The 22831-nt window shown below is 38.7% G+C and overlaps 1 protein-coding gene across 1 annotated transcript in view; it reads left to right on the forward strand.

Moving 5' to 3' along the window:
* LOC124553556 overlaps positions 1-22831 on the forward strand; it is a 439905-nt gene that overhangs the window by 203746 nt on the left and 213328 nt on the right. Inside the window, exons 26-28 of the mRNA XM_047127403.1 lie at positions 2394-2575; positions 4488-4692; positions 21059-21397. Coding sequence (XP_046983359.1) covers positions 2394-2575; positions 4488-4692; positions 21059-21397 — 726 coding nt within the window. The remainder of the gene's footprint in view (positions 1-2393; positions 2576-4487; positions 4693-21058; positions 21398-22831) is intronic.

Below are 22831 nucleotides of genomic sequence, written 5' to 3' on the forward strand. Positions count from 1 at the left end.
TCATTGAATTTTTGCCCCAGGGGGAAACAATGGCATGTGGTACAGGAAAATGCTAAAATAATGACAGAGGACAATACAGAACAAATGTTAATGAAGGATGTGTGTGCGTCACACGACTATGCACATCCCTACCGTGCCAGTATCACGAAGTAACTCTTAGTCATTGAGTTGGATCACTATCAACAACCTTGCTCACAGTCCTGATCTGGCACCTTCAGGTTTTCACCTTTGCATCCCTCTGAAGTTGTTTATTGGTGGAAAAAGAATTTATGCAAATGATAAGGTCAGACTGCTATTCAAGCAATGGGCCAAGGAAAGGGTGGGAGGCGTTTTCAGTGAAGGCATTGATGAGCTCATCTGTAAGGACACAAAGTGGTCTTCTTAAACAAGTGAGTACTCTTTAATTTTTGGAAATGCCTCATATTATCCTCGATTTAATGAAGGCAGTTGGTTGTGTGGCCTATGTACTCGTAATACTTGTATTAATTTGAAAATTGTGGGATTAGAGAAAAGATTCAACAACGGTTCATTTCGTATCTGGAATGTTGGAAGCAAAAGGTTGAGCTGCACTGTTGACGAACAGAGGAGAGGTTTGATGCTGATTGGGGTGAAGTAAAATTGGGCGGGGCGTGGGGGGGTGGGGGGGGGGTGGGGGGAGTTCCACAGGTTTGTGTTTTGGATCTGTTGCTGTTCTTGACGTATATCAATGATCTGCCACAGAACACAACGCATGAATTATAATTTTTCCTGATGATGTGTTATTGTCCTAGACATGTTATGTAATGTAAATGATGTTCATAGAGCAGCCAGTGCATGTGGCTTTCATGGATCAGATTAATGCTTAACTGTATTTAAACACAGTTTCAGACACAGAACTCTTGTAAAAGCAAAATTTTACTGTCCCAACATGATGAAACAGTTGAAGAAATCAGCTGTTTTTAATTATTAAAACTTACGGTTGATAGAAGGCTTACTTGGAAGTATCACATTCCAGTGGTTGCATGTAGAAACAGAATGCTGCTATCTTCACTATAAGAATATTCCCCATTGTCTCTGACACTGAAACACAATGGTTTCTTTACTGTGCCTCATTCTGTTTTCTTATGTGATGGTATATTTTGTGGGAACTCTTTTCATTCACCAAAAATATACTCAGCCCGGAAAAGGGTCGTCGGAGAGGTGTGCAGTGTCAGGTCACAAACTTTCTGTAGACCGTTGTTGGAGTGTCTCAGAATTGTGACTCTGCCACTACTGTACATCATATATACACCATTGTGGGGTTTGTCGCTGACTATGTCAACTCCTTCATAGGAAACTGCAACATTCATTCAGTGATCATTGGATGGGAAAATGCTGTGCCCTTGGACAACACCTCTGTAGCAATGTACAAGAAGTTACTGCTCAGCAGGTTTCAGTTTCATTGGGCTTTTAGCAGAATTGAAAATATTTGGTGATAAACGCAAAATATACTGATCCAAGTTGCAATGTTTCCTTATGGCACAATCCCACATTTTGTACAGAGGTTCTTCACAGTACTTGAGATACTTTCTGTAACTTGTGTTGTTTATTCCTATACACTCTCACAGATTTTCTACACGTCTCATTAACTTTTCAATTATTTTCTTTACAAAGTTTCTAACCAACGTCCTCTAAAATATGTACCGACATATTCCACAGGTACCGGCCTTCCTATGTTCCTCTCTTGTGCCGACCTCTTCAGCTTGGAATGGGGCTTGCACCCAACCTCGTCAATAATTTTAATTCTTTTCTTTTCTTGGTTGTATTCCAGTTTGTGCCTTCTTCTAACACTTGTTACCCTCTTGCACTGTGACTTCTTACACATGCCCAGTCTTCCTGTCAGTCCTTAGTATGATGTTCCTTTCTTCACAAATTCTCGTGAGAAAATCTCTCATTTCTTATCTGATCAGTACATCTAATTTTGAACATCTTTCTGTTGCACCACATCCCAAATACTTTAATTCAATTCTTTTCTGGTTTTGTCACAGACCAGTACCACTGCTATGCTCCAGATGTACGTTCTCAGACATTTCTTTTTCCAAATAAAGTCAGTCATGATGCTAGGAGACTTCTTTGTGTCAGGAATGCCCTGTTTGCCTGTGCTAATCTAGTTTTATGTTCTCCTTGTTTTATCCATCAAATCTTACTTAGCTTCCACAGTATCAGAATTGACAGCAGTGCTTCTCATCAACTTCGAAGTGGAGTAATCTATAAAACAACTATTTATTTCTCCTAATGCACAGAAACAAAAGGGTACGAGGATTTGTCAGACACACCTAGTAAAGGTGCCAAATCGTACTCTGTGCCACAGTTTCCAACTCGACGTATTCTTCGTACTGTACAGATTGTGACGTCCGGTTTTGTTTGTGCGGCAGGAGATTGACGCTGTCGGAGATCTACGCCTACATCGCGAGTCACTTCCCCTACCTCAGAGGCAAGAAGAAGAGGATGTGGAAGAACTCGGTACGCTGCTGCCTGTGGTACCACAAGTGCTTCGTCAAAGTGCCACAGGAGGGTGGCGGCGACAAGGCCAAATGCTGCAACTACTGGACACTCGGTGAGTCCTGGAAATGACATCAGCTCCATCTCTTTTTCTGTGCTCATCTCTGATAAAATGTTTGTGGGCTCCCAGGTGCGTCGAGTGTTTAAAACGACACACGTTTCACTAGAGCACTCCTCAGTTATTGTCAAGTGAAATGACTGCCTGTGGCCTCTCGGTACTCCCTTATGTACTCTAGTGGTAGGCTGTGTCGTTATTTGTGCCCACTGCGGCACTGTAAACGGGCCTACACTGACTCCACGTTTCACATGCGCCTTTCTGCTTTACCGATTGGCTGTCATTTAATGGCCGTATTTCAACAGTGGTGGATATCTGACCTCCTGTCGCAAGGAAATTTTTGTTCGAGTCCTCGGCCGCTGTCGAGTCCACGGGTTGAGTACTGGTGATGCCTGTCTGTTCCACCCACTGCCTCCGTTGCTTTCGTGTGGGACTGTTTGTGACTTACTTTTTAAAACACCACATTCCAGGGTGAGCTCAGTCGGAAACACCTGTCCCGGTCGGTGAGGGTGTCACGAGCTTGCGATTCCACTGGTTCGTCAGTGACCAAATTCCAGGTCGATGTTGTTGCAGCACAGAATTTCTGTCTCTCAAAGTCTGTAGTGGCAGGGCACTGAATCACTGAAGGCCACATGTTTATTTTCTACGTACAAAATTGCTGGGCCACACCTATGGTTTCAGGAATTTGACCATCAAAGAGGCAGTTGAAACGAGAGTACAGTACAGACTTGTCCACTGGAATGGCAGCTTCCAAGTGAGGTCAGCAAGGGATGTAGCATTAGCAAAAATACGTCAGGAATGCACTGACGAGAAAATGACGAGAGGTAGTGTAGCGGGACTTTGAATTTCGCCGCACTACACTCGTTCCCTCAGATATAAATTATACCGTCGCAGTGGTATGAGCGCTCGACAGCATAGAAAATATATTAGAAAATGAAGGTACTAAAATTGTAACTCTTTTTGTTTTTCTATCCATCTTTTGTCTTTTTAAGAGCGGAAGCTTAACTTACTTATTAGCTAGTATTGGTCGGATGAAGACGAAAAAACTTATTAAGGTGCAGACGTATTGTGGAAGTTTGTGTGAAATTTTGAGGATGGAAGCAGCAACATAAAATACATTGTATTTAATATCAAGACGATTTTGATTTGTATACATTAGTAATTCCTGGACAATGAAATTTATTGCAAAATTTCGGAGCAGCTAAGACTTTTCACAAAGCAGGAGATTTTTGGAGAACAAGACCTGGACGCCGCACGCGAGAAGACGTGTTAACACGGTAAAGGATGAACTCTTATCTACGCCATTTCCCCCTGTTAATCACATTTTGTTATTCTCTGTTCTCTTTCAAATAATTTTTGTAGTGGAAATTGGTTTGACTTTTGCTCAGAAACGCCACAAGGACCACCCCAACAATAGCTTTTCCGAATCACGAAGTCCGATAACTTTTCTGTAAGTCCGATTTGCATTTCATTCTTTCCCTTTTTCACGGTCATTTACGATTTTAAAACCCCCTTTTTATTCACCATTTCTTCCCACATTTTCAACCTTTTCTTTTCTTTTCTTCTCTTCACGTTTTCTTTTTTAGTAACCACTACAGTAGCGGACAGAATAGTTGGGCAGCACCAGAGGGCATCCACACTGTCGGCTGTGAAATCTCTTTCAGATTATTCACTCACCTGTTACGCTTGTGAAATAGGACTTTACGGTCTGGACACGAACTGGACACGAACCCGACACTTTGCGTGAAGGTGACGAGTAGGTAACTCTTCGAAACTTCGAACGCCACGGCTCGGCCGATAACCCGAGAAGATTTCATCGACTTTCGAGATTTTACGTCCGGTGAAGATAATTGTCACGGTACGTGCTCAGATAACCTGCCCGCCAAACAGTTATCGTGTTCGTCTCTTGCAGACCCGCGATACGAGGAGGTGTCAGAGAACGGCAAATTCCGCCATCGGAGCGAGAAGTGGCTGTTCCGCAGGAGCCCGGCAGCGTCACCGTCCGTGCGCCGAGTTCACGCGCACCACAGCCGGCACCGATACCCCGGCGACCGCCCGCAACGGCAGCCGCTCAGTGGCCCGTCAGCTCACTCCCAGCTGCCGGAGACTGCCACCAGGTGAGTGTCCGGCCCCACAGAGCTCCAGGCTCCTGCCGCCGCCTCCGTCAGTGTCGGAAGTGACCACCTTGTAGGTGCTGCCACATCACTCTCTGCCTACCCGGTAATGGATCTGGGAGATGTGTTATTTTCTACTGGATTTGTCGATACCAAATCTAATGAGGGAAGTTGTAATTGTTTTCTTATATTTTTGTCAGATATTTTTTCTTTTTGTAAATTGTAATTTGCCTTAATTTATGAGAGTGACAGCAATTGATTAATATTAGTAGATGTGACGAAGAATATCAAAGAGACTGCTTACAAGGGGAAGCTTGTGTGTTGTGTAAAATGTCTTTGACACTGGAGTCGGCAGTGAAGTTTTGGTGAGTGTTGACGGTGGAACAATGTGCAGGTCGCCGTCATAATAATTTCCTAGTCATCATCATCATCATCATCATCATCATCATCTAAGACTGATTGTGCCTTTCAGCGTTCAGTCTGGAGCATAGCCCCCCTTACAAAATTCCTCCATGATCCCCTATTCAGTGCTAACATTGGTGCCTCTTCTGATGTTAAACCTATTACTTTGATAACCGAATCCAGGTACCTTCTCCTTGGTCTGCCCCGACTCCTCCTACCCTCTACTGCTGAACCCACGAGTCTCATGGGTAACCTTGCTTCTCCCATGCGTGTAACATGACCCCACCATCTAAGCCTGTTCACCCTGACTGCTACGTCTATAGAGTTCATTCCCAGTTTTTCTTTGATTTCCTCATTGTGGACACCCTCCTGCCATTGTTCCCATCTACTAGTACCTGCAATCATCCTAGCTACTTTCACATCCGTAACGTCAACCTTGTTGATCGACCCAGCTTTAGCCCCCATACAACAAAGTTGGTCGAAAGATTGAACGGTGCACAGATAACTTAGTCTTGGTACTGACTTCCTTCTTGCAGAAGAGAGTAGATCGTAGCTGAGCGCTCACTGCATTAGCTTTGCTACACCTCGCTTCCGGTTCTTTCACTATGTTGCCGTTCTGTGAGAATATGCATCCTAAGTACTTGAAACTGTCCCCCTGTTCTAACTTTGTTCATCCTATTTGGCACTCAATCCGTTTCATTCCCACTGACATTACTTTCGTTTTGGAGATGCTAATCTTCATACCATAGTCCTTACATTTCTGATCTAGCTCTGAAATTTCCTAGTGAACAGAAAAATGAATAATGTTACTACTTTTTTTATATAAACTTTAAGAAGAAACCACATTCAAAGAAATGGTATTTGAAGCACCAAAAATGAGGCAAATGCATTGAACCAGGTCATTTCTGCAGCCGACGAAACTGCGTTGTGGAATCATACTTCCACTAGACGACTGAAGCCAAGACAAATATCGTCTTGTAAACATTTCAAGGAAAAGGTACTGTCACGAAATATGCTAAATACATTATATAAAAATAGTGAGCATATTTCAACCCCCACTATACCAGGTGCAAGAACACGTCAGTATCTCGTGACTTGACCCCATACTCAGATGTCACCTCACATTTTTATTAATCCAAGATTCATTATAATTCTTTATAAACTGTCAGTCCAAAAAGTTTCAAGACCGGATTAATAAAAATATGGATAATAGTTAAGATGGTGTTCAACATAGCCCCCCCCCCCCCCCCCCCCCCCCACTTGAACATAATGTACATATCATTCACATAACCAGGTGGAACTCTAAGAAAAGTACTACTTTGGAACGCTTTTCAACTCACATGTCACATTGGCTCGAATTTCAGGTATCTCGTCAAAGTATGAGGGTTGGAACTTTGATAGTGGCAACTCTTTATTTACAGCTCCTACAAAATATATGCTTGTTTCAAAGTTTTACTGACCTTCAAAGTTGTCACCGGCATTGTGTATAACCCGTTGCCAGCAACGTGGAAGTCGTAGGATACTCTTAGCGGTGCCAGTTGTGTTGACGGTTCGAGCAGCACGGTCCTGTGCCCGACAAATTTGAAGCAGTTCTGAAGCGAATGCAGTGAAGTGTTTCCTCCAGTTTAGAAATCGAGTTGCCCTCACGAGGGCTTAAGTCAGGGGAGTGCAGTAGGTGGTACAGCACTTACTAGCCCCATCAGTCAAACAAATGAGTAACAGTTTGCACTGTACGTGCTTGAGCATTGTCCTGCAAAATGGTGTTCAGGTCTTGCAGAAAGTGTCACCACTTCTGTCTCTATGCTGTTCATTTCTTAACACAACCTACGACCAGCCTAGAGACAGCAGTGATGACACTTTCTGCAAGACCTGAACACCATTTTGCAGGACAATGCTCAGACACGTACAGTGCAAGCTGTTACTGTTTTGTTTGACAGATGGTGCTGCTAAGTGCTGTACCACCTACTGCACTCCCCTGACTTAAGCCCTCGTGAGGGCAACTCGATTTCTATACTGAAGGAAACGCTTCACGGCATTCGCTTCAGAACTGCTTCAAATTCATCGCGCAATAGACCGCGTCGCTCGAACGGTCGACACAACTGGCACTGCTAAGCGTGTCCTACGACTTCCACATCGCTGGCAACGGGTTATACGCAATGCTGGTGACTACTTCGAAGGTCAGTAAAACTTTGAAACAAGTATCTATTTTGTATGAGCTGTAAATAAATAGTTGCCACTATTAAAGTTTCAACCCTCATATTAGCCTTTCTGTGAATTTCTGCACTTTGTCATTTTGTAGCAGATTTCTTCACACATGATAATTTTTTTCAGGAAATAATTGTTTCTGTTCGGCATTTCAATTGATTCGTGGCAGGCTGCCGAGTGTCATCATTTTTATTTGGGAGTAAAAGTGTGAAGAAAAACTTTTGCTCACCTTTCTTTTCTTCAAAACATTTTGGCGAATGTCTCAAACACAACATTTTTTTGATGTCACTCACTTATGATTCGTTACACGAGGACAGTGACACATTATTGACACACGTGCACTTCTTCACACTGGCCACTCACAGCTGAGTGCAACGATTGGCACATTTGTCTGATCTTTTCCACGAGTCATGAGTTAAAAAATCGAACTGTAACAAAATATTTACCACCAGTGTTTGCAGTTGGTATTTGTTGGTAGCATGCTTGTCCATTGATAACCCCTCACTTTTATTGATACAGATACTTTTCTAGTTTAAAGTGCTTTCTTGAACCTTTATGTAACTTGTCTGATGTAATGCTGCTACAATAGCAGGACTTTTTCACAACAAATTTAAATTTACAATAATCTTGCCTGTGGCTTAAACAAATGTGTATCAGATGATATGTGGCATTCGTGAGTACTTAAATAATGATATCAACTCTTTTTCAGTTTAAAACTTTTTGATATATTATATGAGTGGTTTTGCTAATATTATGTAATATTATAATTATAATTTACATGGATTTGTTCAAATTATTTGCGTCATAAATTACAGGGTTACGTAAACAATTTTGTCAGCTAATAATCTTATACATTGTACAAATGAATCATTTTGAATTGTTGCTTATTTACAGCATACATTAAAATGTTAACAGTAATTTGGAGTTTTCATGCACGGTGTATTTTACAGGATAAGTGACTTTTACTCCCAGAAATTTTTAATATTTCATATCGGTACTATTTACATGTGACAGTAATAAGAATATTTATTTGACAACATGTCACCCCCCACCCCCCCTCCCCCCTCTGCCCTGAGTCCTTGCTGTAGCAGCCCCAGAGCTCCATCCCTGACACATATACAGAAAGTGTGAAATATGGCTTCCCGGCTATTACACAAGTTGAAAATATGGTCACTATTTTTTTATAAACTTAAATTTGCCATATTTCGTGACAGTACCTTTTCCATTAGACGTTTGCAAGCAAATATAAGTCTTGGCTTCAGTTGTCTGAGTATGATTCCACAATGCATCGTTGTCGGCTGCAGAAAATGACGTGGTTCAGCGTGTTTCTCTCATTTTGGTGTTTCAAATACAGATTCTTCCAATGTAGTTTCTTCTTTTCAGATAATACAAAAATAATAGTTAACATAATTCAAAATTATTTATGACTGCGACCTTCACATTGTCCTTCCGTCAACACACACCAAGAGTTAGCTGCCGACTCGGACTGACTATAGTCAAAGACTACTCCAACGTCAAAGATATTTTACACAATCAGTTTCTTTGCTATTCTTCGATACATTTTCTAATAGTAATCAATATGCTTTTACTCTCAAAAACAGAAGTAAATTAACATATAATAAGACAAATTATAATAAATTCTGACAAAAATATAAGAAAACATTTTCAATTCAGTATCGACAAATACGGTAAAAAAATAACATCTCCCAGATCCATTACAACTGCTCCCCAGGGCTTTTGTTGTTATGGACATATACAACAAAATCCCGACAACACTCAGTGATGGATCTCTATTACACAATTAGTACATTAATGATGCAGTCTGATAACCTCTTCCAAATTTGGACTCTTTGAATCTGTGGACTTGTTACTGGCTGTTGTTGCAATGATACTTCCCCATCAATCTCATACACAAAAAAAAATTCAAGTAAAGAAATTATTTGACATGACAAATATACATGGTATAAAACATAGATGAGAAATATTCTAACATACAGCATACAGATTGAAAATAATAGAAAGGTAAAACTCATTTCCTAGAATAATTTTTTTTTTTAAATATTAATGTTAATTTCATTATGCTTACATATTGTACAGTAAAAATGATACTGGACATATATAGTGTAATGTGTTTTTCTCTATATTTGCCTTTTATATATATATATATATATATATATATATATATATATATATATATATATATATATATATATATATATATATATATATATTTTAAACTTCTGATTTTTTTTTATTTTTATATTTTTTTTATTAGTCAAGGTTTTTATTTTGTATAATTTTTTTGCTTATGATTTTCTTTTTAAATTTTTTTTACTCGTGTTTTTTTTATTTTGTATTTTTTTTTTCTTATGATTTTCTTCTTTTAGTACAGCTAAAGATACATCAGTATTATCTAAATTTTTTGCAATTATTTATGTACACTTTCCTCTCTACTACAATATTACTACAAGTCACATTCTTGTGAAGAGTACTTTTGCTCCCCACAACATCAGTATAAACAACAATAAACTGCTCATATATCATGAGGCTTTATCTAAAATTGGTTTTGAAACTTATACCTTTGCATGCATGTCCTCACATGGATGCCTTCACCCACAGGGAAGACTTAGCTTCCAAAATTAGAAAAAATTCAGAAATGCTCACTAGGGAGACTTTTTTTTGTAAAAAAGTAAAATATAAATCTTTATCTCATTTTTTGTTACATCAGTGTTTTTTCATCAGTTTCAATTAATATGAGACTTCAAATTATTAATTTATACATGCAAATATACACACTTGGTTGTACAGGCAGTTTTGTTCTAACAAGTGTATTCCAGTGGACGACTTTTGTTTTAGATGATAATAGGTTATTTAAATTTTTGAAATTATGATTTCTGTTTATACAGTTTCAAAGAGACAACATTCCTGAGACCAAATAATTTCTTTGACTTAGGATACACCAAACGATAAGCATTAGGGTGTGGATTTTCTATGACTTTTCTCATGCTTGAGCAACATTCTGCTTGCAAATGCTATGGTACAATGTATCTTAACTCCATTCTCTACTCTTTCTTGAAATAACTCTGCTCCAAGCCCATAATTACTGCTATCAGTGTTCAAACAAAATGGTAAATTAAAATCAGGTCTGTGTAATAAGTGTTGCTTCCTCAACTCTTGCTTAATTTTATCAAACTCTTCCTGACAACTTTTATCCCAAACCCAAACAGTGTTTTTCTTAAGTAACTGACTTAAACATGGTGCATTCAGACTCTGATCACTTATATGTTTTCGGTAATAACCGCATAACCCAAAGAACGACTTTAATTGTTTTTTAGTCTTAGGAATAGGAATTTCTGAAATTGCTTTAATTTTTTCTGGATCTGCCAAAATTCCCTTGTCTGTGACAACATGACCCAAAAATTTTTATTCAGAAACTGCAAATTTACATTTCTCTAATTTCAATGTCATCCCCCCTTTTCTAAGTTTTTCACAAACTGACTTCAAAATCAAAAAATGTTCCTCCCAATTTTTCCCTGTAACCAAAATGTCATCTACATAGATTATCAGTTTAGACGCAAGTTCTTGACCCAGTACATGATCCAAAGCTCTTATAAATTCGGAAACAGAAGAATTTAACCCAAATGGCACAACACAATATTGGTAACTCTTACCATTGTACAAGAAAGCAGTATATTTTCTAGAATTAACCGAAAGTGGTACTTGATGAAAACCCGAAGTTAGATCCAAACTTGACATATATTTTATATCTGTAAATTTATAGAGCAACTCATCAATATTTTCAGGATGGTCTGTCTGTCTGAACAAAATTTTGTTTAAGTGTCCAGAGTCCAAAACCAATCTTACTCCACCATCTTTTTTCGAAACAACTACTAGAGGATTATTATATGCACTGATACTCCTTTCTATTATATTACATCCTTCCATCTTTTTCAGCTCTTTCTCAACAGCAGGTCTTTTTGATATTGCAATAGTGTATGGTTTTATGAAAAATGGTTCATGAGGTTTTCACCTGAAGCTCACACTGGTAACCCTTTACCCTACCAGGTATGTCACTAAAAACATCACTGTATTCCCACAGCAGATTTTCTAACTGTTGTTTTTGCTCCCCAGATAAATTTTGTGTTTCTGAAATTTTCAAATTTACTAAATTCCCAAATTCAACTTCATCAGTATCAAATCTATGAATTTCAATATTCTCCAATCTATTTTCTTTTAGTAAATTAATACTGTCAAAATTTCCATTACTCTGATCACCAAGTGTGTTCACAAAATTTGTCTGAATGTATTCCCTTTCACTAGTTTCTATCAAAAGTTTTCTACCCACCCAATCAAATGCTGTATTTACTTTTACTATCCAATTCATACCCAAAAGAAAATCCTCATTAAATTCCTGAATCACAAAACATCCATGTGTGAACAACTTGCCTTCAATTAAAAATGTCACTAAAGCCTGGCTTTTTACCAATTTACTGCTCTTCCCAGTAGCACCTTTTATCTTTACCCCAACAACTGGCATTTCAACATAATCTTTCCCCACTTTCAATTTCTTACTTAACCTTTCAGATATTCCCGAGATCTCACTTCCTGTATCGATTAAACATTTACCAATCCATGACCCAATTTGAACTTTTATATAAGGACTGCAAAATTGATCACTTTTCTCAGAACCTGTATTCTCATGTAATAAATCACTTTCAATTTCCCCAAACCTATACTTATCAGAATCATACGGTATACCATTATATGTATTATTTGTCACAGTTATAAAATTTGCACAAGATACAAAATTGTCATTAGTACTCTCTATTATCTCAAATAGCCAAGAATTTTCATCCAAATCACATTGTATACTATTGAAGTACTTATCCTTCAGCTTTTCAAAAATAAAGTATCTCATCTTTTTCCACCACTCAGGACATACAGTTTCACATACATTAATAAGCATCTTTCTAAAGTTCTTGTCAAAAGAAATAGTTTCACTGTTCAGCCATATATTCATAAGAAATGTGTGTGTATCATTAGTATCTATAAAAGTTTCACTTAGGTAAGAAGTTATACATGTGTCATTGTTATTTGTGTAGTCAGAATCTTTACCAGCAACATCTAAATTCACACTTTTACATACACCCAGATTGCGAGTATTATTCATCCTGGTAACATCCCTGGGAATTTCTATAATATTCTCACTATTTAATCCATTTTCAACCATGTGTATACCCAACTCCCTATTTAAACTAATGAAATACCTTTCCTCAACATCATCAATACCATTACCATCATTATCAACTTTAACAACAACATCATTATCATTACACATATTCAGGTCATACACATTCAAATTATCCCCCAAAATATTATTTCTCCTTTCTAAAGTTACCAGATCCCTTTCACCAACATTTTCATTCTCACAGCATGCATTCTCTCTTTCATTCACACACATCTCTGAACTACTGCAAATTACATCATCCGACAAAGAGTTTTTCTTTTCTGCCCAAGTGTAAAACTCTGTTAAATTAAATGAATCACAATTACTTTTATCTACTGTATGTTCTTGTGTATTGAAAATGTTATCTTTATCATTATTATTTTCCTCTTGAAATTTCTTCAATAAGTAACAACTAATGACCTCATGTGATAGCTTAGGTTTGGAACTGACCTGTTTGGGTTTATGATGGTCACATCCATTGGTCCATTCATCATGCTCACCTTCTGCCTCAACCTTGCGGACCTTCAAGGGGGCGTCTACTCGTTTTTTATTTCCGGTTCCTGTTTGAACTGCTGATTATGGTTCTGCCAATGTCTCTGATCAACATTTCTGATCCCATTCCTATGCCAAACATTACCTGATTGTTGGTAGTTTCTATTGTACTGACCTCTATCAAAATTTCTGTGATTTTGATCCCTAAAGTGTTCTCTATTTTGTTGATTATTAACGCGAAAATGTTGTTCTTGTTTTGGATAAAAATTATGGTCCTTCTTTTCAAAATTGCTATATCCCCCTGAATTTTGACTGACACCATGATAATTGTTTTGTTCCCTTTTTTTAAAGTTGTCATTTCCCCAATTTTGACCATTACCTTTCTGAGTAAACCCACTGTGTGTTCTTGTTGTTACCCTATCCAACTTTTCAATATAATTGAGAAACTGCTCTACATTACTATCATGACAATTAACTAAACTCAACTGCACTGCTGATGGCAATCTTCTCTTTAAGGTATCAATTTTGATCAAGTCATCCAAAGGTTTTGTTAAATGAATAAGTTTTTGAAGTTCACTTTTGCAAAATTGTTTCATGTTCCCATCTGATTCCCTATAGTTTTGCCCATTCAAAAATTCACTTTTGATTCTAGTTTGTTTAAGATCATCCCAAAATTTTTCCAAAAATTTTGATTCAAATTCTGAAAAGGTCATCCCCAAAGTTACAATCTGGTTTGCCCAAGTCAAAGCTTCCCCTTCCAAGAATTTTTTCACAAATTTAATTTTTATTTCATCTGGTGAGTGAGGTAAAAAACAATCCTTACAATACTGCATAAAATCAACGGGATGTAAGGGTCCATCTACCGAAAAGTGCTTCACTGGAATATTAGATATAAGATTACACGTGTTGACATTGTAATTTTTGCTTTGAAATTCAATGTCAAAACTTTCAATTTTTTCGCTAAGTTCTTTGACAGATTTTTTGTTTTCCAAATCATAGCATTCTACTTTTTCTTCTAGAGTAACCAAACGATTGTCAGTTTCTTGTTGTACATTTTTAACTGAAACTTTTGTATTCTCATCCAAATTTTTAATTTCCCCTTTTATCTCATTAAAATCAATTAAATTTCTTTCCCTATCTACCAGTAACTCATTTTTTACAGTATTAATTTCACCGCTCAATTTAACATCAATTTCATTTACTTTTGCTTCCACAGATTCAATTTTTTCCTCAACACTGCCAACTCTGTTCGAAAGCTCACCCACTTGGGTATTGACTGCTTGGACTTGCAACAAAATGTTATCAATTTTTTCATCCCAGTATGTCTTATTGTCGTCAACTGATTGCTTAATTTCTTTCGTGAAATTTACAAGAAAACTTTTTAAATCAAATTGATCGGTTCTTTCTGTTTCATTTGACCTGTCCTGATGTTCGAAGTCTAGTAAATTACTACTTTCTACTTTAGGCACAATACTCTCGAAAATCTCATAAGTCATTGTGAAGAACAAAAATTTATACACAACAATACAAAACAAGATAAAAATGTTGTTTTAACAAAATACGAGGGTTTCGTGACTTATCTGGAACACTCTTCTACTGTTGCAAAACCACGTTTTCCATCCATGTGATTGTTGACCAAAATTCTTGAAGTATTTTCTTCTGTCGAAAATTATATTTTTTGCCGAAACATTTCTTCTCCAAAACTTTTACTTCCCGATGAACACAAACACTGTAACACACATTCTGAAGAAACTGGTATTAACGCACAAAAATTTTCTTCCTCGTAGCACTGTTGAAGATCTCGTGAACACAATATCCCGGCTACAGTCCCCAGTTGAAATTTGGCTTCCCGGCTATTACACAAGTTGAAAATATGGTCACTATTTTTTTATAAACTTAAATTTGCCATATTTCCTGACAGTACCTTTTCCATTAGACGTTTGCAAGCAAATATAAGTCTTGGCTTCAGTTGTCTAAGTATGATTCCACAATGCATCGTTGTCGGCTGCAGAAAATGACGTGGTTCAGCGTGTTTCTCTCATTTTGGTGTTTCAAATACAGATTCTTCCAATGTAGTTTCTTCTTTTCAGATAATACAAAAATAATAGTTAACATAATTCAAAATTATTTATGACTGCGACCTTCACATTGTCCTTCCGTCAACACACACCAAGAGTTAGCTGCCGACTCGGACTGACTATAGTCAAAGACTACTCCAACGTCAAAGATATTTTACACAATCAGTTTCTTTGCTATTCTTCGATACATTTTCTAATAGTAATCAATATGCTTTTACTCTCAAAAACAGAAGTAAATTAACATATAATAAGACAAATTATAATAAATTCTGACAAAAATATAAGAAAACATTTTCAATTCAGTATCGACAAATACGGTAAAAAAATAACATCTCCCAGATCCATTACAAGTGTCACCGTAGCGTGTCCCACATTTCATCGTCCTAGTCAGGTAATTTATGGGTTGTCAGGATATACCTGGAATTACAAATGGTCATCATGGCAAAACTGTGCAGACAGAGCATGTGTATAAATAAGATGAAAAAGTGTTTAATAAACAATTGCTGCCCAGGTACAAAGTGTCAGACACCTTTAGCAAAAGATGAGGTTAACCTAGCTTTTTAAATTCTCGTTGAGTTTGGATTGTGCGTCCTATAATAATTATATTTATTCAAATCTGAGGCCCACTTTTGTTTACCATATGCAGTATTAGAAATGGGGGTGCTCATAAAATTCGATGGTGCATTACATTAAGGTACAAATTTTAATCTGAAATTCACTGGCAGCATCATTGAAATTTAGGAATTGTTCCATACATCACAATACATGGTTTTAATTTTCACCTTCTTCACATTATTGTTGGCTTATTATTGCATAGCGTGTTCGGTTTAGGTGTCTCGAAATGGAAGGCAAGCAGATATGCTGCTACTTTCAGGTATAAAATAACTCTTTATGCTGAAAAATATGATAACATGAGGGTGGGATGGGAGTTCAGTGTAGCTGTTAGTAATGTTTGCTTATGGAAGAAACAGAAATTGGCATTATTTGCAACTACTGCTAGTAGAGAGAAATTCAGTGGCCCTCACAGGAAGACATTCTGATGTTGAAATAAAAGTTTTGGAATTCGTCCTTGAAAGGAAGAAGAATGAGCAACCTGTGACAAGGGACACCATAAGAAGTGAAACAAAAGAGATGGTTGCAGTTCTCAATATACCGAGGCAAGAGTTTAAGGCTATATACTATTATATACCACCTTATTTATTGTAAGTTACAGCATGTTTTTGAGAATTATTGTCGCTGTTTGTGACACATTTTCTGTGCACTTTTTTTCTGTTGCCATTTTCACTCTGCGAACATCGTGTCATCTGCATTGGCACATTTACACGTAGGTCGAAAATGGATTTCGTAATTGTAGCGAGACAATAACAGTACCCAGTGTTGTGGGTTGTGTGTCGTCTTGTCAGGCAAGGAAGTGTGAGGGTTAAACAAGGAAACCTAGGGTTTATGGTCAGTAATAAGGTAAATATTGGAGCCAAACAAAAAAAAAACATGAAGTTTCTGGAGTGCAGAGGCTCTTTTTCCACCTGAAAGTAACGTTGCTGGACCAGAGTGAGAGATTTGGAGGCAAAAGCAATGGGTCGTTCAGAGCCTTTGGCATATCGGTGCGCTAGGACCGTGCCGAGGCTGTGCTGTGTGCCGTCAGTTGCCAAAACTGTGGCTTCTCCGGAGAGACCGCAGCTAAGCGAGGGGCGGGGAGAAGTTTGGATTTCAACATTTCAGAATCACGTTTGTCCATTCTTGCGTAACAAGGCACGCAACAAGTGAACCATCATGGCCGCTCCTGGAGGAATTTACGGCAGTAGGCTATCTTCCCTAGCATTGACAATTGAAGGAACACAGCAATTTAATGCATTCATTCCCAAAAATTATTGGTGCAACACTTTTCAAGTGATGTGTAGGGTTGAGAAAAGGAGGTAACTACACCACAAACAAACTGACGTTACAAGACAGACTATGTCAACACTGCGTACAACAAAAATTAGTGGGTTGGGTATATTTTAGAAAAAAGTGAAGAACGTAAGGAAGTGAAAGTAATTTTTCTTCATTCATGTGGACCAGCTACATCATTCTCCGACCCTACATATGCAGATGTCCTGTCGATGTCAGTCGGGATGTTCTCACAAAAGTAAATCCGTGTACTCAGACTTGGAGAACATAAACTCTTGTTCAAAGTGATCTAGGTCAAGCCTAATTAGCTTTTTTAAAACTTAATCTGTGAAGGTCCAAGGTAGTTTTTTAAGTAATTGGTTTCAACTCCAAACTCAATATTTCCTTGGGTTTGTGTTAATTTATTTTCATATATAGTTGTTTAAAAATTATCATTAGTATGTGTTGTACTACGTTTAGCATTGTATAGATACCTATTATTCAGAAACAATTTTGTTTTTGTTCAAGCATCATGGACCAGAACTACTAAATCAATACTTACACCTTTTTCAGATCTTATTTAAACTTGTGGTTATAGGTCCCATTTTGAAAATTTTTGTTTTACCAATGAATGACTTATTAGTTTACATTGTATAAAAGTCAAGTATGCAATCAACTTAATTTAATTATGGTAGTTCTGATATTTTGTAGTTACTGTTTATATCTTTCCATGTATTTACAACAGTACTAAGTATTTATCAAAATATTTTGAAAATTTTAAATTGTGTACTTTTTGGAAAAAATTTGAATTAAAATGTTGCTGCACATCAAAGGTCTTTCAAAACTTTTTTTTTTTTTTATTTTCTTCTGGGTTCCTTCCGAAAGGAAAGCTGTCTTGAGTCATGATATAAAATTTAAACCAGAGATAGTTTGTAGCTCCCACAGTGATCAGTGATAACATTACCTTAGACATTCCTCGGCAGTCTGCTTCTGGAAGAAGTCAAAAGTTAAGAAAACTTTAATGGACTTGAATCTGGAGGAAGTCAGGAATCAGATGGCAATAACAAAAAATCAGCAGAATTCCTGAAAGCATCAGAATCTTCTAACGCAGATGAACTGGAGAACAGAAGACTACGAAGAAAACCAGCCTGGTTAGAAAGTTGTGAGTTCTTGATCTTTTCAAGACTTACTGCTGGTGAACAAAAAGATCCAAACTGTTTTTCTGATGTATTACAGTCGAATGAGAAAGAAAATTGAATGCAAGCTATCAATGAAGAACTAGAATCACTAAAGAGAAACAATACTTCGGTGTTAGTTGAACATCCTGTGAATGCCAAAGTATTACAAAATCGTTGGGTTCTACGTCAGGAAGTTTCAGCTGATGGGAACACTTGCTTCAAAGCCCGATTATTTGCTAAAGGATATATTCAGCAAGCAGGAATAGATTATGAAGATACATTTAGTCCTGTTGCACATTATGAATCAGTAACAAAGTAAGAGCATATGGACTATCAGACCAATTGTGTGATTGGATTGAGGAGTTCCTAGATAACAGAACGCAGCATGTCATTCTCAATGGAGAGAAGTCTTCCGAAGTAAGAGTAATTTCAGGTGTGCCGCAGGGGAGTGTCGTAGGACCGTTGCTATTCACAATATACATAAATGACCTTGTGAATGACATCGGAAGTTCACTGAGGCTTTTTGCAGATGATGCTGTGGTGTATCGAGAGGTTGTAACAATGGAAAATTGTGCTGAAATGCAGGAGGATCTGCAGCGAATTGACGCATGGTGCAGGGAATGGCAATTGAATCTCAATGTAGACAAGTGTAATGTGCTGTGAATACATAGAAAGATAGATCCCTTATCATTTAGCTACAAAATAGCAGGTCAGCAACTGGAAGCAGTTAATTCCATAAATTATCTGGGAGTACGCATTAGGAGTGATTTAAAATGGAATGATCATATAAAGTTGATTGTCGGTAGAGCAGATGCCAGACTGAGATACATTGGAAGAATCCTAAGGAAATGTAATCCGAAAACAAAGGAAGTAGGTTACAGTATGCTTGTTTGCCCACTGCTCGAATACTGCTCAGCAGTGTGGGATCCGTACCAGATAGGGTGGATAGAAGAGATAGAGAAGATCAGATGGAGAGCAGCGCGCTTCGTTACAGGATCATTTAGTAATCGCGAGAGCGTTACGGAGATGATAGATAAACTCCAGTGGAAGACTCTGCAGGAGAGACGCTCGGTACGGGCTTTTGTTAAAGTTTCGAGAACATAACCTTCACCAAAGAGTCGAGCAGTATATTGCTCCCCCCTACGTATATCTCGCAAAGAGACCGTAAGGATAAAATCAGAGAGATTAGCACCCACACAGAAGCATACCGACAATCCTTCTTTCCACGAACAATACGAGACTGGAATAGAAGGGAGAACTGTTAGAGGTACTCAGGGTACCCTCCGCCACACACCGTCAGGTGGCTTGCAGAGTATGGGTGTAGATGTAGATGTAGACATTAATTTGCTAGTGGTAGCTGCTTCAAAAAAAACTGGTGTTAAAACAATTTAATGTGAAGACGGCATTTTTGAATGTAATACTTAAAGATTAAGTATACATGGAACAACCACAAGGCTTTAAAGATAGTACGCATAGAGTGTGTCTCCTGAAACGGAGTCTCTATGGACTAAAACAAGCACCACGCTGCTGGAACAAACGGTTTATGGGAGTTATGGAGAAAGCAGGTCTTCGGAACAGTGCTGCAGATCCTTGTTTGTTTTATCGCAAATGCAATGAAAAAAGACTTTATGTAGCTATTTGCATTGATGACCGCCTAATTGTTGACAATGATGAAGAAGAAATAACAGGATTTCTGAACACTTTACAATGTGAATTTGGAACATTGGGAACTCTTGACAGTTTTCTTGGCATAAAAATAAAACAAAATGAAAATGGAGCGAGGCAATTGAATGTCTTATGTATCTCTCAATAGCAACTCGTCCAGACATAAGTTTTGCCGTCAATAAAGCTGCTCGAGCTATGAAAAAACCAACTGCTTCAGACTGGAACCGAGTTAAACGCATATTTCAGTATCTCAAAGGTACATTAAATTATGGCATTAGCTATGATAGAGAAGAAAATCTGAGAATTTACAGTAATGCTGATTTTGCTGGAGACAAACAGACAAGACGTTCAAAAACTGGTATTGTGGTAAAGTACCATGGAGGGGCGATATCATGGACAAGTCAGTTGCAGAAGGTAGTGGCTACATCTACCACTGAAGCAGAAATCATTTCAGCAAGTGAAGGAGTCAAAGAATTAATTTGGTTACGTCGTTTACTAAGTGACTCGGTTGAAATGCTGGAACAACCTCCGACACTTTATATTGTCAATGTCAGTGCATTAAAATTGGCAAAAAAACCCGAATATCATCGTCTGTCAAAACACATAGAGGCTACGTTCGTGAAAGATTTCTGAATGGTGGAATTTTAGTAGAACACATAGATGGAAAAAACCAGTTAGCTGATCTGCTAACAAAGCCACTCGAGCGAGTTCAATTTTTGTTGCGTGCAGAGATTGGTGTGAAGGAAGTCAAACAGTAACTCTTTGTTTTCATATGACTGATTTATTTATCCTTTTGGAGGAAGTGTCGTAAAAAAGGAAAAATATTTTTAGCGTTCAACGTAGTATTCCTCGGTATTTTCATGAAGTATGTTTTGTGTATATAGGATATTCTTGGAGTTTTATCAGTTTCGTGCCAAATCTGTATCCTAATGAAATATACCGTTTTAAATGAAACTGTTTTCTTCAGACTTGATAATTTGCAACAGAGATAAAAAAATAAAATTTGATATTTTTCTTTAGTCTCTGCACCCATTATGAGTTCACCAAATTTTAGCAAAGCCTTAAATGGTGAGGTAAATTGGGTGTGTTGATTTGGCAAGGAGTGACTCGTTCATTTTGACACCTTGTATTAATTTGTTTGTTTTGACCTCAGTTCCAAGTACCTCTCATACTTCCATTTGAATGTCTTCTTTTAAACAAGATAGAGCTTCTAAAATGTATAATGATCGAACACTGTCTCTGTCACACCGAAACAGCGCTGCCACCGCAACTTGGAGCGGTCTCCTCGTCTCCGATGCCGACAGCACTGTCCGGGCTGCCCCAGACCTGTCCCACCCCAGCAGCAGCCACGTAGAGGGCAGCGTCCCGGCGTCGGACGCGACGGTGCTGACAGACTGTGCCGCTACTCCGAACTCTCCATCCGGTGGCACCGGCAACGGCCGCGACAGGAGGGCAAGCACCGTGGGCGGTCCTGCCAGTGGAGCGGGCCAGAAGCGGTCCTCTGACGACACTGGCTCGGCGAGTATCGCCCGCAGCAAGCCACCGTTCCAATACGAGGAGCTAATTGCTATGGCCATACTGAAATCGCCGCACAGGTTGGTAGCGCTGCTGCAGGCTCGTGAATCCCTTCACGTAAATATGCTACACCGTCCTTCACACGTGCCTCTTTAGTTTGTCACTACCCACGGTATATCACACATTCCTGAAAATACATTTTACCGTCCTTAACAGGTGCCGACATAGTTTGGCTCTACCCGTAGTATACTACACGTGTGGTAGATATTAACTGGTGTCGATTCGGTCGTCAGCCATAAGTTTGGTTGAAGTATTTTTCCTTTTGTGTCGCTTGTCAGTTATCCTTAGCATAACTGCTCTATTTAACACCGTCATCAACAACCGGGCTTATAAACCTTAAAAATGGTTTTGTGAATTTAAACCTGGTAGAATGAATGGTCACAGGGAACAAAGACGTGAGCTTTCCTCAGTCGTGAGTGATAAGAGGGTGAACAAGATCAAAGAAATTATTCACAGAGACTGTCAATTGCCATTGGACAAGATGAACACTGTTTTCAGTGTACGGTAATTGTAGAAGCACAAGCTAAGATCACTAAAACACATTTCATTAGATGACTGGTTTCCGTAACTGCATATGTACACCCCACTACCGTGAAGATCACAACACGTTGGAATGTCTGATGCAAAATTATTATGTACTAGCCCGCATCTCGTGGTCGTGCGGTAGCGTTCTCGCTTCCCACGCCCGGGTTCCCGGGTTCGATTCCCGGCGGGGTCAGGGATTTTCTCTGCCTCGTGATGGCTGGGTGTTGTGTGCTGTCCTTAGGTTAGTTGGGTTTAAGTAGTTCAAAGTTCTAGGGGACTGATGACCATAGATGTTAAGTCCCATAGTGCTCAGAGCCATATTATGTACAAACACAAACATAACTACGTGGTGCCAGTTGCAAGTAGATAACACTTTTACATTTGTTGTGTCAGAGTATCACGATCTTTGTGGTAGTGTGTTGTAAGTTTGTAATGTGAAGTGAATTGTAACACTGATTGTACAGGATGGGCGTATGGGCAGGCAGTGGGCGTTGTGGAATAATAGGGTAATTTTTAGAGAAAGGCTATTTATTGGCTAAAGCATGATGAAAGGGGCTACATAGGCCTAGGGAGGTGAGGGTGAGCCAGAGCTTGCAATTTGGCGAACATTGTTCGCGAAGCTACCAAAAGTTGTCTGCCAAAACCTAAATCCACAGTGCCGCAGCTCCGGGAGAAGCGGGAGGTGTTCAGTGCTACAGGGCGCGCATCCGACTTGCGGGTGAGCAAGAATACGAGAGAGGGAGCCCGGCGACGGGCGGCCGGGTATGTTCGATGCACCACGCGGCTTCCTCCGCCCTGGTCGGTCAGGACCAAGCAAACTGTGCGGGCGGCATGGAACTTTCCAGAGCGTTGCCTGCTAAGCGACGCCTGGAGAGGCGTTACCTCGTCAGCAAAGGAGTGAGGCACGTGTCCGAGGTGCCCTTCCTCGG

This window comes from Schistocerca americana, chromosome 11, assembly GCF_021461395.2.
Source record: "Schistocerca americana isolate TAMUIC-IGC-003095 chromosome 11, iqSchAmer2.1, whole genome shotgun sequence".
Lineage (NCBI taxonomy): Eukaryota > Metazoa > Arthropoda > Insecta > Orthoptera > Acrididae > Schistocerca > Schistocerca americana.